Source organism: Tyto alba, unplaced genomic scaffold (genome assembly GCF_018691265.1).
Source record: "Tyto alba isolate M040663 unplaced genomic scaffold, T.alba_DEE_v4.0 Super-Scaffold_28, whole genome shotgun sequence".
Taxonomy (NCBI): domain Eukaryota; kingdom Metazoa; phylum Chordata; class Aves; order Strigiformes; family Tytonidae; genus Tyto; species Tyto alba.
This window is the reverse complement of record NW_024881302.1, coordinates 6,221,183-6,240,868: the sequence shown is the minus strand read 5'-3', so window position 1 is coordinate 6,240,868 and position 19,686 is coordinate 6,221,183. Positions and strand designations below refer to the sequence as shown.

Below are 19,686 nucleotides of genomic sequence, written 5' to 3'. Positions count from 1 at the left end.
GGGACTCCTTCCTCATAGTGCTACAGAAACCACTGTAGATGTTCTCATAGTTCAGTGTTTAAATATGGTCCCCCTCATCACAAACACTGTTTTATTTTCTTTTCCATTTCCTTCTCCGTCCCAACTTACTTTACTACTTTTTTTCTTCATAAAGTGGCTTTATTCTCCCTGAAGCAAGGCTTCTGCTTCTATGAAATAATTTGAAATCAACTTCTACACAGTGCCTAGCAAGAGGGGTAGGATATGCTTTAAAAAAATATCTTGTAGGAATCACTGGAGCTGTATGTAGGTATTATGCAGGTTCACAGCCTGCCTTTTATAAAAGCAGAAATACCGAGGTCTCCAGTAACTCCACAGGTGAATTGGGTGGAAAAGAGGGGCCAGGAAGAAATCCTGCAGCTCTTTTGCTCTTTGTGAAGGCTAGGTACAGTCTGGATAGTAACCTTTGACTGACACAGAGTTTTACACATTCTGTAGCTACAACAGAACTACCTTACAGGATTTATTACAAACCTCTGGCTCCCTGGACAGCAGCCGGAGTCTGAAAGTCCCAGCAATGTCTCACTGGCACCTCCCATCACAGTTTCACAAGAAGCTGCAGGCTTCAGGCATCCTTGGGGTTTTGTTCGGTCAGCAACCCTTGTCTGCCCGCTCATGGCTCATGTCCCCGTCCTTTCCAGCACACAGATTAAGTCGTGCTCGGGGGCAATTCTCTCTGGTTGTTTAACAGACTCATGGCATGCTGCCACAGGCAGGGCACACTGTTTTCAATATATTCAGTGCTGCATGACTTCATATCTGTGCTATCTCCAGAAAAACTTGGGAATCTATCTGGATGACAAATGCTGTATATGATAAAAGCAATTTTTTTTTTTTTTTTTTTTTTTAACCAGGGAACGTTTCTTTCAGCCCTCTTGAGGTACTATACTTTCATTCAAGCCAGGAAACCTGGTTCTTTATAAGCGCCTGTGCTGACTTCAGTAGTGCAGAGCATTTACCATCAAAGGCCACACTGCTGCTGAGTCAGAACACACGAAGGTTTCAAGGTATTTTCCCCTTGTGGCTGGGTTGCCCGGATCTTTTAACACCATTGTAATGTAAAAGGGTTTTATAGACTCTGCTCACCAACCACTGTAACTCTGCTGAATACTGAAGTACAGGAGGTCCCAGCTTGGCTATAGTCTTTTAGGAAAACAGGCATATTTAGCAGCCCCACCTCGTTACCTATAGTGCTGGGCTGGGACAAAGGGATATGGATGATAAGGGAGGAAATCAGCGTAAGCTCTATTTAAACTACCAGCTTATTCCCAGTCTTAATATACTATTCAGGTCCCAGAGTGGTCTAAATGTCTTGCAGTAGAGAAACTAGCACCGTAAAGCCAATAATGATAATAACTAGCTGAGAGGTGAGGGGATGGCCCCACGGAGGCACTGCTCTTCAGCTGCAGAGTCAGCATGGGAAGGCAGGCGGGCTCCGAGTGGGTCAGGCAAAGCAGCTCCCAAGGACTGCTGCTAATAACACTCGTCCTGCGCACTACTTTCCATATCATTTGTGTTTTGCACATTAAAGTTATGCAACGTTTCTGATGCAGGTAGCAGTAGGGAATGATTTCTTTCCCCCATCAAGAACATGTGGCCATCTCTGGAGTGAAAGAGGACAGAACTTCATCAGTGCACGGCAAAACACCAGAGGCAAAGACAAGCTCTTTGTAAGCTTCAGAAGAAATCAGGAAATGCAGAAAGCAATTTATTGAAATACAGGCAGGGCACAAAGGCTAACATCCTGCTCTTACCAAAAGTCCCTTAACATTTGAAGACAGCAAATGGCCTGGACTTTCACTTTGAATCTCTTTCTAAAGAAGGCAATTCCTTCACTACAGACTGAAGGGGAATTGGCATGTTAAACATCACTGAAAGAAGTGTCACCTAATGAATCCTTCCTCTGCTTTAGGAAGAGGCATTATGTGACTGACAAAGAGTTGCCCTCTATGCACACACCTGGCCCAACCTCGTTTGACCAGCGAGATGCTGGGAGCCACCAGCACAAAGTGAGATACGGACGCTGTGCCTGCACGTGTGCACCCACCAACGACTAAGGTCACAGAAAAATCCTTCATCAGGTGGACTCAGGTTTCCTTTGCAGGTGCAGCCTTCATCATGTGTGGATTTCCTGTACACAGATGGTAGGAAGCACCAAAGCTTCCAAGCACCAACAGCTCAGCCAACTGTGGATGGAGAATGGCAACTTCTAAATTCCATCTGCTCCTTTTTTGTCACCTTCTGTACTCAGAAACACATTCATCAGAAGCACAAGCATGCTGGGACAGTGACAAATTTTACCATCTCTGGCTTGTCACTTCAACAAGATTAGATTATTTTAATATTAATTCATTACCCAATTTAATTCCAATTAATTATATTTTTACAAGGCCGTGACATGGCAGTGATGCTGGAGACAGCCTCTGCTGAACACCAGATGTAGCATCTCTGTTAGGGTCAAACACCTGCCTTAGAGTGAGATTCTCCAGTCCTTCATCAAGGACCCCCTTTTCCTACTTTTTCCTAACAAGGCAAAAAAAGGACAGTGAAACCATTGAGCTGGATTAATAGCTTTCCTTTTTTGGTGGGATTATGTTCAGGAAAATAGTTCACTTCCAAAATTCTCCATAGATGGTTGAATCCAGAGTTGATTTCCCCATCTTCCTTCCTGGTAGGGGTGCCAGCCTGTCTCTCAACAGCAAGAATATTAAAACCACTTTTCCTCTTTCTCGCAGGGAGAGGCTGCATGAAAGAAGCCACTGTACCTACAGGATAGCAATAAATCATGAGAGCTCATGGAAAATTCACATTACTGCATTCTTTAGTCAGGAATCAGTTTCCACGGGTCATCCATTCCTACCTCCAAATACACTACTTTTAAGATGAGAACACAAATGGAAATAATCAGCACCTGAAGCATTTTCATTTCTACTTATGCTTTGCTACAATACACAAGGCATTACACATCTGTCAGCTCCCCATTAGCTGCCACCTACCTATTTGCTTGCAAATAAGACCAAACTCCATCTCTAGCAGCACCAGAAAAGAAAAATCAAGAGGTCCACCAGGACAACATATGATAAAAAAGGAAGATCTAAATAGAAATGACCTGGAGAGAAACAGAAAAAAAAAAAAAAAAAACAAGAAAAGCTATGGAGCTAGAAGAAAAAAAGCAGAAGATGCAGCCTGAAATACAAAAGGTGTGGGGGGGAAGGTGTGAAGAATACAGGAAAGAGAAACACAGAACTATAACAGATTCCAAATCTGGGCAGTGATGCCCCACGCCACCTTTCCAAAGCTGTTACAATCTGCATCCCTGTTTCAGAGACAGGAAGACTCAGAGCCTCTCCCTAGATGACAGCCTGACCTTGGTACACCCTGCTCTTACACAGCCCGGACCCACACAGCCACCGGGAGAGAAGCAAAACATCCATAAAGTTACAGCCCATTCCTGTAACGTGGCCGCCACAGATCTGCCCCATTAATACCGCACAACCCCACGTGCAAATTTATACTTTGAAAAAGGACAGCATGTTGTTATAGCTCACGTTGTTCAAACTTCTCCTTTGCAACAGCCCTGGTACCCATTTTAACAGAGACTATTATGGCGTAAACGAGAGGAAAGGACCACTGAACTACGTGGCAAGTTGCCAGGCTGTGCTGCAGCCTCCAGCAGCTATGCTCAAAGAGATTTAAAGTCCAGCATAACCTTGATTTTTAATAGAGTCACATTTAATGAGCTTTAACGTCCACAGTAATAATTTCCTTATTACCTATCCAGGAGTCGGAACCATGATCAGAAAAAACGTGCTGCACTCCAGCCCAATGAATGAATTTAATAATGGCAGATACATTATTATCAAAACCATCAACATCATTGTCCTTAATGCCTTTTTTTGGTTGGTATAATTATAATTCTTTGAACCTTAAGCATAATTATTGCAGATCACATAAGCTTGCTGAACACAGCAAACCTGACTGGCTAGAGGCCACCCAAATCCCTCACCTCTGCCAATAAGCTATTCAGGTAAGATGGCAAAATAGGACAATAAAATCTTACATTTGACTCTGTCTGTCAAAAGGCAAAATACAAACTTACACATGACCTTTGTTGTCTTCCCAGCTTTTATCCACACTTCTACTCTCTCCTCAGTCTCCCCTCATCCCATTCAACTCTGACACGAGGGACCTCCCACCCCAAAAGCTCAGAGAACTGAATTTGCCTCTCGCATGTGTCATATGAATGAGATGGATAAACAGACATATGGGTATTGCAGCTGACAGAAAGGGGTGCAAGAAAAATTCTAATTCTTGTTATTTTTGTACAGAAACAGCTCCACAAACCTCACTGAAACCTGCTCCCTTATTATGTACAATAAACCTCCCTCCCCAAGGCAGCCAATTGCACAGTGACAAAGAGAGCAGAGGGAGTTTCTGCCACATGCTCCCCATTTCACACCTTGAAAATATACTAAAATGGAAGGCATATGGCAGCCGTTCCTGTGGGCAGAGCTGTTGAGATCCTAAGAAAACAGTGCAAGCTGGATCTTCCATTTCTTATCCAGAAGGAGACAGTGTAAGTTTTCTGGCCATGTGAATCCATGTCATTAAACCACTCCTGGAACAGCTGTTGCATCCACACTGCGGATGCTGCATGAGTTAAGCAGGATAGAGTCAATGCAAAAATGGATGCAGCTTGTACAGTGTGCTTGATATGTTGTCCCCTAACCCACCAGGACCTCTGCCCTGCCCCAGCAAGAAGGCCAAATCTGGCACTCGTGTCTAATTTAAAGCCAGCTCAGACACGCCTGCTAACCTTGCAGTCAGTGCTGTAACATCCTCAGCATCTCTTGCACATCCTAATATATACAGTCTTCATCCTCCGACCATACTGCTGAATGTTCCTGCAGCAGAAAGGAGGGTTTAGGACTATTTATAGCAACGTTCCCTGTGCGTGACAGTGATGCACACAAGTACATAAAACACAAGAAAAAACCCAAGATCTCTACATATAACCTGGCTTACTATATACATGCCCCGGTCTCAAAGACAGTCATCCGCAGGGCTCCTCCATCCTTCACTCATAGCTGTTTTCCCCATTTTGTTTACATTAACCACTTCCATATGCACTTACAGGCACTCTGAGAACGCAAAGGGCCCTTCTGGGACTGTGATAAGTGACACTGAAGTATTTCCCACCCTGCTAAGGTCTGCAACTGATTTCCTCTCCCATCTGAGTTGGTGACCAGAAGTCAGAATGATGTAGCGTGGGACTGGGGCAAAAGGAAAAAATGCATCACATATATGAGAGGCTGAAAACACCCTGAAACCCAGTGAGCTGTTTGTTTTCCTGTCAGAATCAAAGGCAGAAGAGAAAACAGCTTTAAAAATGTATCCCTTACGAGCTAAAGACAAACCTGGTAACATCCCAGCACAGGAACACCTCACAAACAGCTAAAAGCAGCTGCATGAAAGGCAGCAGAATAATAATGATGAATAACAAATCACAGGAGGCATACGTGAGGAACGCATTCCCCCAGAAGAAACAGTCTAATTACTTTAGACGATACCCCAGAGGTCCATTCATCAATGGCAGAGACTCAGAGTTGACCTCACCTCTGCATCCTCTCTGCCCCTGACCGGCTCGCTGCTCCCTGGGCTCGAGGGGCACAGCCACCCGCGCCGATCTGCAGCATTAGATGTGCCGGCTACTCAGGGGCATAATGACAGACAAGGGCACTGGGCAGCAGCATCTGCTGTAATTTAAAAAAAACAGTGCGTTTCAAATTCAAATTGCAATGCAAGAACTATCGCCAAGAACTGCTCGAGTCTCACCGGGGTCTCAGACTGGAAGCTCCTAAGGCAGCTTTCCTTAAACGCTCAGGAAGCGTTTAACGCTGATGCGTTATTTAGAGCATCCACTAACAACGGTGACAAACTGTCATTGTACCTCTAACATCCAGTCAGCTCTTCACTTTATAAACCACCCCATCTACACTTCTCACTGTCATATTTTTAAGGCTATATAGCACCATAATCCACTATAAGATGCTGGAGCAAACATGTGTTTAGCAGTAATAAAGTACTATTGTTTGAGCAATGGGAAAACACGCAAGCTACTTTCAGACAGTTTTGGTGTCATAACAGTGAAAGATATTTTCTTCTGGGTATTTTCTTTAAACCAGGGCTCTGCTGTTTAGTGGGTCTCAAGTCTCCAGCACGCATGGCCTTCGAGGAAAGCTCTGCCCTCTTAGCCTCATCCGAGGGAGGACGCTGACTGCATACGTGCTGCTGGAACACAACAGGTTAGCTCCAAGCAGACCTTCAGCTCTCTTTTATTTTTCTCTTCTCTAACAAAAATGTTTTGAGGGCAAGGTAGATGCAAGAGAGTTACAGCAGTAAGATCTCTTGGGCTCTGCAGCGTGACTCAACTGCCTGGTCCCCTCGCAGTGCTGCAGATGATGGGTCACATTTTATTGATATCCTTACCTTGATTTACAGAGTCTGAGAGCATGTCTGGAGGTGCTGACTTTGGGGTTGCTATCCTAAAAAGTCTTGTTCAGGTATGTGAAGGGAAGACAGACTGTACTGGAGGAAAGCCACAGATTCTGTGAAATGTATTTAGCTCGGTGAAAGATGTACTCTATTTTCATGGAGTATTGAATGTAGCTGTGATTAATGGGGCACATATACACTGATAAACAATATTAATTTGTTTTAAGCCAGGTCTGAAAAGATTTCAACCACTTGCTTCCCTGCAGCTATGAAAGTTATTTCCTGCTGTCTGTACTACCTCAAGGGCTAAACCAGCCCTGAAAGGAAGGAAATATTTCCTTTCACTCCATCGGCAGCACCAGACTATGAAGACTGTTGGATTGGTATTTCATTTATCATGAGCAAATGATATGGATTATTATTATTTATCCTTACCACCTACCCTCTGTACCAAACTGCCACAGGATTGCCACCACACATTCAGTCTCTCCTGCATCAACCCGGCTTTTTTCATTTTCCTTATAACCGTTCCATCAAGCACACTGTCTGCAACGTCTCCATCTGCTTCTGCCGTCAGTTCCCCTGGCAGTACAGGGAAGATGAGTAAGTGCATCTTCACGACCAGAAGCCAGCAGCCTACCTGCAACTTCTTGTGGTGACTGAAAACTCCCAACTCCTTCCAAATTCCCAGGGATGGAGCCGCCTCCTTCAAGCACCCTCACCAGCTCCCTCAGCCTTTCACACTCCTCCTGGAGTTGCTGCTGCTCCTCCTTGCGCTGCTGCTTGGCCAAGCTCGCTGGGTTCATACTGAAATGAAGAACTTTGGTTCTGCTGGGGTCATAGTCACCCTGTGTGGCAGAAACAAGAGAAGCAGATTGAGTAACTGATCCACCCTCCAAGTCCACCCAACCTGTACCACTCTTTGTGTGAAGACAGAAAATGTTACAGCAGAAAAAGGGACACTTCTGCAGTGGTAACATTTTATTCCAACAGTTGAAGTCAGCCAAACCCAGTATTGCTTTTCCTTCTCTTGCACCACTCTCTTTCAAAAAAAAAAACCCCACCCCCCAAAAAACCCCACCATTCAACAGAGCTTGCTCCCTGGCTGACACCTCCACAGTTAAATTTAACTCCAGAAATGAAGCTTTATAGCTGTATTTTAAATCTCTTGATAGCAGGAGATTATAATGAACACACCGATACACCCTTAAACTACAGCAGGACACCCAGTACTAGCCTAATTTATTACTCGTGCGAGCCAGCAATGTCCATATGACTCCAGTGGTGGAGTCATTAGCAAGTTGTATCAGCTCGTCCCAAGCAAGTGAACAGATATTTCATTTTGTACTTTTTTCTCAGAGGTGAGTTGTATTTATAGCAGTTTAAATAGTTAGTGAAGTCCTAAGATAGCAAATTAATATTCTTTCAAAGTGAGAGGAAAACACTGATGTTACATTCGTGATTTCAGAGAGACAATTTTCATATAAACTACAGGAAGCCTCACAACCATAAAAGTAGTAAAGCATGTACTAATGCTGGCTTCCACAGCACTCTGCCCAGCTGAAGCCCTATAGCAGTGCCTGCACAAAAAAGAATTTTATATGGTAATATTTTTCCTTCAATTAAATCTCAGGACCTAAAGTGATTTTGTAAACATTAATTAACCCTCAAGAGCAGCATGAGGTAGGTATTATCCCAATTTTATCATTTCATTTTCATTAAAGACGTGCTAGAACTTTATGTGGGTTTTTTTCATGCAAACCAGAGCAGAGTCGGAGCAACTTAATCCTGAATTGCTGGTCATCGCTAGTAAGAGATCCCAGAAGTTCACATTCCCAAACATCTTTTATTGAAAATACTCCATCCGCATACTGTGAAAAGCACCTCTGCCCACTGCAGGGAGTGAACTGCTGAAACTCGCCACCCCAGAGCCTGGCAGCAGCCACAGCACTGGTTGGTTCAAAAATGGGTTTGACAAATTCATGGACAACAGCTCCTTAACTGGACCCTGCCAGGGGAGAGCAGGGGCGCATCCTCCAGCACCTCTGGGTGCAGGGAGAGTCTTGGGGAGCATGGTCAAGTTTGTGGGCTCCCCCAAAAGACCACGTTCCATCAGTGTGGTCAGAGATGCTCTTCTGGGCTGGATGGACCACGGGTAAGAGCCAGCTGGGCACTTTTTCTGTTCATATGCAATGCTTGCTACATCCCACAGCTGTTCCAGAGCCCTCTGGCAGGAACCACACTGAAATTCTCCTTTAAAACCCCAGTTTCTAGATGTTAGCCAGGCAGAAGGCAGCTGGAAGAGGTGCACTCACCTGCAGAGATGCAGATGCCCGTGAGCCGTGTCAGGGCCCGGGTCCAGCGGCGCAGCGTGATGCTCACGGCTGCCCTGCGGTCCCCAGGGCGGCTCCCAGGGCCGTGCCAGGCGGATGGGCCCCACCACGGGGGATCAGCAGCCAAAGGTGAGGCTGGCGGGACGCCGGCAGTTATGCAGGCAAAGGGGAACGGCAGTTTAGAGCCGGGAGAAGACGCGAAGTCCAAAAGTGCTTTTGGTCAAGAGCATGGGATCCATGCGCTGGTGAATATGAGGATAATGCCTTCTTGCATCTACCACCGAAAATATCTTTTAAAACTGCACAACTGGAAACCTTGATTTCCAGCGTAACTGGCATGGGAAGCACCAATGTACCTGGAAACCAACAGATGCTCTCACTTCTGTGTTTCCCAGACCAAAAAATAAAGGGGGTATGGTTGTGCCTCATGCCTGTACTCTGAGAAACCAATATAGTGCTCCTTGTGAGAAACCAGTTTAAGCACATCTGTCCATCTGGGTAGAAGAGACAGTCACTATTTCACAGTGTAAGTACAAGTTAAAAACACACAGAGTTCATACCTCTCTAAAACACACAGAGTTCATACCTCTCTCCGTATGTCCCAGGCCAAGAGGAGGTGGGAGGAACTCCCTAACACGGGATGACACGGGAACCCCCAAAGGGCTGCCCTGGCCCAAGAAGCTCATTCCAGAGAACTGAGGAAACTCAGGCACAGAAACTTTGGGTACCCTTCCTAGCTGTTTGCATTCCCCACAGTCAGAGGACGAGGTTTTCCAGCCCTCGGCCACGTACCGGGCAGGTGACTCATGTTCTCACACAGTCCCAGCCTCGCAGTGCTCAGGGGACCTATGGGAACATCTGGGAGGGCAGCAGTGTCCTGTGGTCCCACAGCACCAGGGCTTCGTGACCCCATTTCCACAGGGAGGTCGAGACAAACAGCCTGGAACTGACAGACAGGCCATTAGCACCAAGAGAATAAATAATCCCACTGACAGCCTTGGCCAAGAGAAATTGAAGAGAGAACTGAAGGACTGGGACCACACGCGGCATCTTGGAGATGTCAAACAGAGGGAGCATGAAGACAGCTGTAACACCAGCTTATTAGATATATTCTCCCCAGCAACACACTGGCATTTACAAGCCCGTTTCCACACCCAGATATCTAACTTCGTGTGCTATTTGCACTTCAGGACTCTTCCAGGCAGGTCAGGGCACTCCTCACTCTCCTGTTTGCCTTTCAAGGGAAGAGATTCAACCTCAAAGTTTGCAATGGGGTTTACGCTGGCTGGCCAAAGGATGCTCTTAAAATCAGAGCTGCGGAGCCCGCTCCTCCCCGCGCAGCCCGGTATCACAGAATTTCTGCCAAGCCCGGGAGGGCGGCTCTGGCCCCGTCTCCCTGCCCGGCTGCAGTGCCAAGGTGAGGCAGAGATCACGGCTCCTCGCCCGGCTGCCGCCGCCACGCTCCAGCGCGCAGATCGCCTGCGCTTTCCTACCGCACCAACGTTACAGACGCTCACGCACAGGCTCGAGGCAGCAGGAGGATCTCGGTGTGGAGGAGAGCCTTGCAAGCCCGGGGACTGCTGCTGCCTTCCTGCCGAGACCGCTTTAACCCGTGCTGCACTGGTCTGTTTATTTGGCAGGTTATTTACTCTTTTAAAACATCTCTCTGGCCTTTCTCTAAAGCCCTGCCATGAAGCTGCAGCGCTTTGGCTCTTATAGCTCTTTCAGCCCATTTATCCTCTCCTTTTATAACATGTCCCCTTGAAAAATCATGCTCTAAAACTCAGCACTAGGACTCAGGCTTATTTTTAGGGCTCACCAACGTGGTTGAGCACGTCGGTCTGAAGCTACGCCGAGACAGGTGAATCTCTTAAAAACCCACTGTGATACAAAGGCTGTGGCAGAATCCATCTCATTTAACATTTCTGGGAGATCATTAACATACTTGCTATGCTATTCACATTTTTGGGCTAGGGGCAGTAGCTTTCTCTTTATTCTACACAGCACACATCAAACCAGTACATTTCTCCCTACAGCTAAAATACAAGTGCTGCTGGTTCATATTATAGTAATGCTTAAAAGAAACCAAGTGAAATAGGGATCCCAGCGTGCTAGGTCCTGTACAAACCCCACAAGAAACTACCACCTAAAGCCCCAAAACCAGACAACAAGGCCTGAAGACATGGTATGTGAGGGGAGCAGAGGTATGGAAAGATGCAGTCTCCAGTCTGAGACTCCTTAGCAGCACTGTGGCAGAAATGAAAACATGTCTTCAGAGATGACCCTCCTCATCACCAGACTGTACTGCTGCCTTACACAGTCACATCAAGCAGAGCGTTACTTAAGTTTCCAGAAAATTTGCTGCCATCCTATGGACTTTCAAATAAACACGGGAAGCTTTGCACGGAAACGGTGCAGACCAGAGCCAATTTCTGATGAAAAGGATCACAAAATGGTATCACAACTTCAATCATTTGGAGTGTTCTTCCAAATTTCTGAAGGTTGGGAGTGACTTTGGTTGGCTCTAGGAAGAGTCATGGCTGGAAACTGCTCAATATAACAGACAGCAAAGCAGCATTAAAATCTCACTAGCATTTGAAGGAAATGAAATCCTAATACTGGTAAGAAACTAGGGACTGAAGAAAGCAAACAATCTCCTCCTGGAATCCTTTTAGTTTGGAATTGTTGGGTTTTTTTCTGTCAACTGGTTTGGGTCCTGGGAGAGATGACCTAAACCAGATTTGTCCATTTAGAAAATTGTTTCTAATCTAGGGCCACTGATGAGGAAGACCAAACAGTGGCATTTGAAATGCATGGTACAAAAGAGACGGCCTCATTCTTTGAACAGGAGCTGGGACTCACAGAACAATTGCCCAGGAGCAGCTCCAGATGCTGCTTCTGTGCTGAACCAACACATGCAAGGAGGTATTGCTTAACAGAGTTAAAAAGCATCTTGTAACAAACAGTAATGTATCCCTGTTTTCTCCAAGAAGCATGAAAAGTGTGCTTCAGGTTTGGAAATTTGGCCTGAATGTGAGAATTGATCAAACCCACTTAAGCTCATGGTGCCTTTATATGGAAATACGAGACATTTGGGGGATGCAATCAATATATGAACTACAGACAACCCCTCTGTTGGAAAGCCACCCTGTCCCTGGTTCATTCAGTAGATAAGTTGGTAGATTGTTCTGCTCATCAGCACATCATGGCCTTTGTCTCAGAGAGCAAAGATGATACATTACTGCTAGTTTCTCAGCAGTGCCCCCTCTTTACCCCTATTTTTCCCAATACTTTAAAAATTGGAAATTGTAGGGATGCTGAAGAGTAAATAACTTGAACTAGAGACAACTGTTGGTGTTCATTGATTCTTCTTGCAAGGAATAACATTGAGCCAGTAATTCAGATTTGTCAGAAAAATGTACACATCTTCAATTTAGGAGGAAGCAGTAAATACCTTGATTGATTGCAGCCAAGTCTAGCTGACACTTAGTAGTACAGTGAATTATTAATTCCTGCAAAGCAAGATGCTAACTAGCTGACTTGGTTCTTAAGGCAGCAAAACCATTTTTGAGCTTTCAGAAGAGTTGAGAATATGTTATACAGTTTGTGAAATAATGTTGTTTTGATGCATTATCCTCAGCCCTCTGGACATAAGCCCCAGGGTATGCACTGGGAAACTCTCTCATAGACCACGGAGGAGAATCATTCCACCACTCCTGTCGTGATCACGCAGTCATGTGAGGCAGCCATGGCAGATGCAACACACAAACATTGTCTTAATGCAATATGTTCTGAGCACACACTGGGACATGGCAGAACTACTTAGTGTGACTCTGGCTATCAATAAACTTTCTGACAAAAGACTATGGAAAAGAGAATTTGCAACAGGGCTAATTTGCCATCTAGAACAGAGGTAGAAGCTCAAGTGAGATGCTGCTGCCTTCCTTCCCACTTCTATCTCCCAGCTTGAAAAAAAGTACACACTGAGGAGATAATTGTGTTGATGCTATGTGTCATTTTTTAAAACTACATTATCGGCAAACAGTCAGTATGTTGGTCTACATGTAGAAATTATAGCTCAAAAACTTCCTAAGTAATCTCCCCATTAGGGAAGAATCAGTCAAGTGACGAAGCAATGAATGAAGACAGGATTGCTTTAATCTCTGAAAAACAGAAACTTTTCCTTTAGAAGAGAAGTTGTTTAGAAGAACAATGAAAGCTGTCACTGACAGCACCTTGAAAAGGGCTGAACTTATTCTGGCATCTCTCCTGCTGGTTGTTTGAAAACTGCACAGTCCCAATTCAGGGATGTCTTTCTCCAGGAGCTATAAAAGCCTTTCTCTCTACTTGACTCACTTTCACAGGCCCACAGGTAAGAATAAAGTACTTAAAACCATGTGGAGTACTTTACATTTGATGAAAGATTCAGTGCTTAAAAACTCCATTTAAGATCTATTCATCTACTGCAGATATTTCTAATCAGAAGGTAGAACTGGTAGCAAAGGGAATGGTCTCAAATGTTGTGAATACATTTATCTAACAACACTAATGAAATTAAAGAAGTTCATACATCCCAAGGAGGCAGTGACTGTCAGGATACAATGACAGCAAGCACTGTCAAGGATTTTCAACTGACTTCACATCCTCACGGGCTCCTCCTATTGAAAGCAAATTTGTCAAAACCCATAGATGAGGCTGACATGCACTTAAGTGCCTTATTTTTCCATAGTCTTGATGTCTATCAACCTTAAAAGATTACGATTTCTGAGCAGCACAATAAATTCTGGTGGAGCATACGGACAGCTGAGTTTAATCGCTGCTCGCTTGCAATGCAACAGATTGTGCTTGCCCCTGCTGAGAAAAGGCTGACGATTGGAAGCTCTTCAAGGAAAGGACCATTTCTTCTTTGTGCGACTCTTGCACAAAGTGAGCACCATCCAAACACAAGTAATACACACTGCTGCTTTCTTAGCTAAGGATTTTGTTTCCACACTGATTTCTTAAGAGAAAAATCTCCAAGGTTTCCAGACTGGGATGCATTACTCAATACCGGGAAACTTAAATAGAAACAATCTAAGGAGCTTAGTAGATTGTATCAGCTTTAAAGAAACAATGGGTCAGTAGTTACCTTGGAAGAACATCTGAAATAAAGACTGAACCTATCTGTAGGAGACATGGAAAAGTTTCTTAAATACAGATATAAAGCATAAAGCATCAATTGGAGGGGTGGTGGAAGGGGAGTGTTTGAAAAGCATCCAGCTGGGCAGGGAATGCTCTTGCCTCCGTTTGCTACCTCTTATGGGCAAAAAGTAGGTTAAATTGTGAACACTAACACACGGCCATACCATATGCATATGGTCAATGTCTGAAACTGAACTTTTGAACTCTCAAGCAGAAGATGTTACTTGATCACTACAAGCACAGTCTGGTTGTAAATTTTGGTAAGACCTGGACTAAAACAAAAGTGGCACGTCCTGAATCCTCCAAATAGAGAGAGACACGAGACAGAATCACTGCTTAGGAGGCTGATCAGAAGGAGATCAATGATTTAGACTATTTAGATAGGGAAAACCAGGGGCTTGGGGTTCCAGAAAGAGAGGTGGTGCTGAAAAGATGGGGGTTGCCAAAAAGAGAAGTGGTCCCAGAAAGAAAAGGGTCTGCAAAGAAGTAGGTGACTACCCTGTCTGGAGGAAAAATGTTGAAAGTGGAGGAAGACCCTGGAGATCAGAGGGGATGAAGGCCAGGGGATGAAGGCCAGGGGATGCCCAGTAACACCTGTGACTGGTGACTGTGAGCAGACGGGACTTTCTGCCCAACCTTCCCTCACCAGCAGCGATCTCCCTGCGGGGAAGGGATGCTGAGCCTGAGAGAAGGCAGCGCCGAGGTGGGGGAGAGAGCAAACGACTGTGTGAAAAAAACAAGTGGGATAAAACGTCTGATATCATTGGTTCTAAAACAAACTTCAGTGTCTAGATTTACCATGGATTGCTGCTTACTCTGTCCCATCCATGACTGTCTCCTGTCTTGGTTTTGTGACAAAATATTACCCCAAGGCCTCTGGCTGGTCTCTTGCTGCGTCAGGCTCCAGCTAGTGAATTCTTGCAAAATCCAAGTTTCTGATGCTTGCACTGCTAGAAGGGCTGATGCTGCTTTTGGAGACCTGCAAGCTTATCCTTGGGATTCAGTGCCTCCTCCTGACCAAGGATCCTTTACACAGTTCAAGCTGCAACAGAAATGCATGCCTTTCCCAAGGCTTCAGGTTTCTAGAGTTACTGTTTGGCTTTTCCAAAAACATGCGGTATTTATGAGTAAACACAGCCACACACACACACGGGCTTTGCACACAGCTAATAAATACCCTGCTGCTTTTACTGAATTATGAAAGCAGAGAAGTCACAAATCATTAGAAGTCATCTTTGAATGTATTTATCTTCAGCTTACAGTTAATGGTGTAGCATTTACGTCAAGAATTCTCTGCTGTTAGTCCTACATCAATACTCATTGGAAATTTTCCTGAAAGATGGAGAACAAAAAAACAGTGGGAAGGCAAAATTGGAATTTACCACCTGAAAGGCACATGCGAGGTCCCCAACAACTATAGCTCTTGTTGTAGTAGCTTATTAACTAGAGTCAGCCTGGCTATACAGGTGAGCAGCTTCTCCTGGTTTACCTTTATTTTATTTTTAAACTAACAGCTTTTAAAAAAAAAAAAAATTTGGTTACTCAAATCTCTCCTACAAAAGGATATAGGAGGCATTTCTGCACTCAGTACAAGGCAGTCTCAGAAAGCTTAATCCTACCTCAGGAAATGCCATTTTAATGGAAATTCTGTTTCTTGGTTTTGTTCTTTTTGTTTCTTTGCTCAAGCTTGTTGAAGTGATTAGAGTAAAACCCAAAGTAAACTGCAACCCAAAGAATTCCCTCTGTACCCAGTGCACAAAGCGCAGCACGCTCACCAGCCCCAGCTCCCTCTGTCACAGAAGATAACTACACCAAGGGATCTTTAAAGCCCTTGGAACAGGAGCTGTATTAACAAAAATGGATTGCAAAGATGAGACAAAGCAAGCAAACAAATAAGCAACAACCACCACCTGCTCCTCATAGCTTTGCCAGTATGCGCACACTCAAACTCAGAAACAGTTGGGGGAAAAAAATCCCCAGAAGTTGATGGATGTTGGGTAAAGGCTCACTTGCTCTCACCAGGTCTCATGCCAGTTCCCTACCTTCTATCCCACATTTCTCTCTCCATCATCTTTGTGTGTACATCTGCAGCATGCACAACCCTGAAAACAGGCAGCAGAAATTCACTTGGGCAACCTTTTCATCCTTCTCTTAGTCCAACTCCTGCTACTTCTTCCCCCAAACAGGAAGATCTTTCTCCTTGCCCCAGTGATGTGACCTCTTGTCCATACACCCTGATCAGGTAACCCTTCTTCTATGGCCTCCTGATGTTAGTCACTTCCAGAAGGGCGAAGGTGACGATAATCTGTGTTAGTCTGAGTTATGCCTCTCCATCCCCATTATCTACTGTTTAGTTCCCACCAGCAAAAATTATTTCAGATCCTTACCCTCACATGCAATGACACAAATAATCCCACACCACCTTCCCCACTCCATCAGTAATGCCACCTCCAAAACCTGAATCGGCTGCTCCTCTCACAAAGCCTTCTACAGGGCTTTTTTCTTTTTTCCTTCCTGAGCTGATCTGCCACACTACACATACTCATTGATATTCCTCCCTATGGCCCTCTTTTACCGCAGCATCTACAGCAAATTAGCAATGAGACAGAGAGACTGTTGGAGTTAGGATGTATCACAGACAAAAAAGCTCTAATCACCCTAATCACACTGCTCTAACACCAGACCATATCTTTTAGTACAACATGTAGCGCATTTTGGGCACTCCTGCAATACAAGTAATAAAATAAAATGTCTCACCAGTGGTGCTGAAGCCCTTCAGGTACAGCTTCAAAAGGAGATCTTTTCTCTATAGCCACTTTCAAATGCATTATCCCCTGGAGGATGCAAGACTATAATTTACATTGAGTGAGGCATTCAGATGAGGTCTGGGATGCAAACAAACGTGACAAGAAGGTTAAGAGTCAGGACAGCAAGACATGGAATGGTATGGAGTTGGGATAACCTAGAAGAAAAAATGCAAACATTCACTGTCCTTTTCAATTGCTGCTCTGCCTTTTACTGAAATGGAAGAAAATCACAGTCTGCTCTTGGATGGTTTGTTACCACCTAGAGATTTAAATTCCGGGGTTTCTACACTATTTTTTTCAAGTCAAGGATCTCTGTCTTTCCAGAGAACAAAGTCCATAAAAAGTTACTGTTATTTGCACTCTAGTAGCATGCAGAGGAGACCTGTGATGGTTCAATCACCTCTGATAGACACTGAAAATAAAAAGCACATAGGTTCTGAAAATAGCCCCAAAGACCTTATAGCTTGAGTTATAAAAATTCTTTTTCAGAGATGAGACTTAACTTCATTGTAAGAAATGCTGGCTCTCATAGATCTGAATTTCAAAAACCATTTTATCAACTTTCCCATAAAAATGAAGTAACTTTGGCAAAGAATACCGTTGAGAAATGTCAGACTAAGCCTAGCTTTTAAAGAGAAGCACACAATTTAAAAAAAAAAACCAAAAAAACAACAACTTCTTTGCTGCTCTGTTTTCTTATTTTGCATGCAACACGCACATACAGATATTGTACAAATAGACCAGAAGACAGAAGATACTTGAAGTACAGGCTTTTTTTGCAGTATTTACTCCAAATCCAGATATTCAACCACTCAAAGCTTTCCCTCCCAACAATGCTCTATAAATCTCCCTTTAATGCCTCTGTAATTCTGTGTTTCCTGGTAAAGCTTTACTTTGGAATTATTTCACATGGGATTTCAAGGGGACATCCCCAAGGAAAAAAGCAGCACAAATCAGCTGTGCTAGCCTGGGACTCTCAGTACTCAAAGGGAAGGGAAAAGTCAGAGTGAAGTGTGACAACAGAGGTCTCTCTTTCAAGACTTTATAAAGGAATGTAAAAGTGCAAGGTAATAAGATTTTCCAGTTAATGTATCTCATTAGCAAAAAGCAAAACCTGTACAGGTTTGGGGGATTTGTTTTGATAGTATCTTATATAAAAAGAAAGATGGATAATTAAAAACTATGTAAAAGCCACTGCCTTCACGATCTGGTGGCAGGACGCCTCAAAGTTCAGCTAAGCATATGCAAGCCTGAAAAGTAAGCGAGAAGAAGAGCCGTCAGTCCTGCTGTGTATTTGCACAGCAAACACAGTGCACAGGCTGGCTGCTGAGCTCAGCCACAACAGCACTAACAGCGACGCTGAAACTTCCGAAAGGCTTCAAGTGCACCACGATGTTTTGATCCTGTAATTTAATCCATATAAAAGTACTATTATATGTCCTTGCACGTATAACTGACCTGGCAGGGTACAAAGTAAACCCTGAACAGCTCTACTGCCTTTCAGTGAATGAACACGCACCCTCGGCCTTGGCCACATCACAGAGCTAACCCACTGTCATTAACAGATTCCCTTCCTCAAGCTGGAAGCAGTTCCACTTAAAGAGCAAGTGTCGTGGTCAAGTTCCCTTTCACATCACGTAGAAACTGTGACAGATGCAAATGGTTTGGAGGACTCATTGCTGAAAGTCTCCTCAAGCAGCCGCGCGGTGTCTGAGTGGGTTTCATAGCAAATGTGCTCCAGGTTAAACAAGCTCCACTGCAGCCTCTCACTGCAAGAGGTTATCACCTCCCACACTCCTGCTTTGGCCAAGCAGAAGATAAAAATGAGGAAAACACAGCATGTCCCTGCAACACACCGAGGGGAAGAAGAGCTAGAGAAGAATTCCCCAATTTTTATTCTTTTTGTCAGAGTCACTTCTCAGCAATGAAGGTGTTTGTCTTGATACAGCTTGCCCCTGGTGAGAGCTCATCTTCCCCAATCCCACCTCAACATCCAGCCAGGTACCAGGAGGAAATTTCGCTAGTAATGGATAATTTGGTAGACAGAGAAGTGAGAGAGCAAATAGGGAGCTTCCAACGTCTCAGGAAAACATATATACATGTACATACCTTTCTTAATTATCCCTGCAGCTACCTACATTATTTACCAGAAAAAGTCACTTCAGCTTCACTTAAATATGTTGAATATGCAGAACCCTCTTTTGTTTGCTCTGCTCTTTCTCAAGTAAGAGACCTGAGTATTTAAAACATCCAAATATCGATTCAGAGGGTACATTTGCTACCAGCTCCTCAGGGCAAATAGGCAAATGTTTGATTTTCCCTTCCTTTTCACCATTTGATCAAGTTACTTTCTTTATTTAAGCAAGTTGTAGGATCCCTGATGAAAAGAGCTCTTTTCTCCTCCTCCACGAGCATGGAAAAGGTCTCCTCCACCTCCTTCCTCCTCCCTACCTGGTTATGATTGTCTTTTGGTCCCAGGTTTCCTTACCCAGCTCCTCAGAAAGCTGGACCCTGCTCCCTGGATCCCCATGCAGAAAGGCATCTCTTTGTGTCCTTTTATTCCTTGAACATTAAAAGTTTCTACAGATTTGGGATTAACAAACATTAGAGAGGTCCCAGGCAGTGAGAACAGGGCTGTCACAGAGCAGCTTGCTGTGCATACAAAGAAACCCTCGACTAGAAGAGTCAGCAATGCAAGGAGAATTAAAAAGCACAGTTAAATAACCCTAAATCCTCATGCATATTTATAAACTACATCACATCAAAACTAAATCAATACCCCTCACTAGTTGCATATAGCCTGAGAAAGTAAGAGCTGGTAACCTGATTTT

General features: G+C 44.3%; 1 protein-coding gene across 3 annotated transcripts in view; it reads right to left on the bottom strand.

Annotated features, from left to right (window-relative positions):
- MAD1L1 (mitotic arrest deficient 1 like 1) overlaps positions 1-19,686 on the bottom strand; it is a 378,475-nt gene that overhangs the window by 121,865 nt on the left and 236,924 nt on the right. For 2 of the 3 annotated variants that reach the window (XM_042798366.1, XM_042798365.1), the window contains exon 16: positions 7,175-7,382. In XM_042798366.1, coding sequence (XP_042654300.1) covers positions 7,175-7,382 — 208 coding nt within the window. Of the gene's footprint in view, positions 1-7,174; positions 7,383-7,646; positions 7,652-19,686 lie in introns of those variants that run through there. The other variant, XM_042798367.1, reaches the window with a different exon arrangement.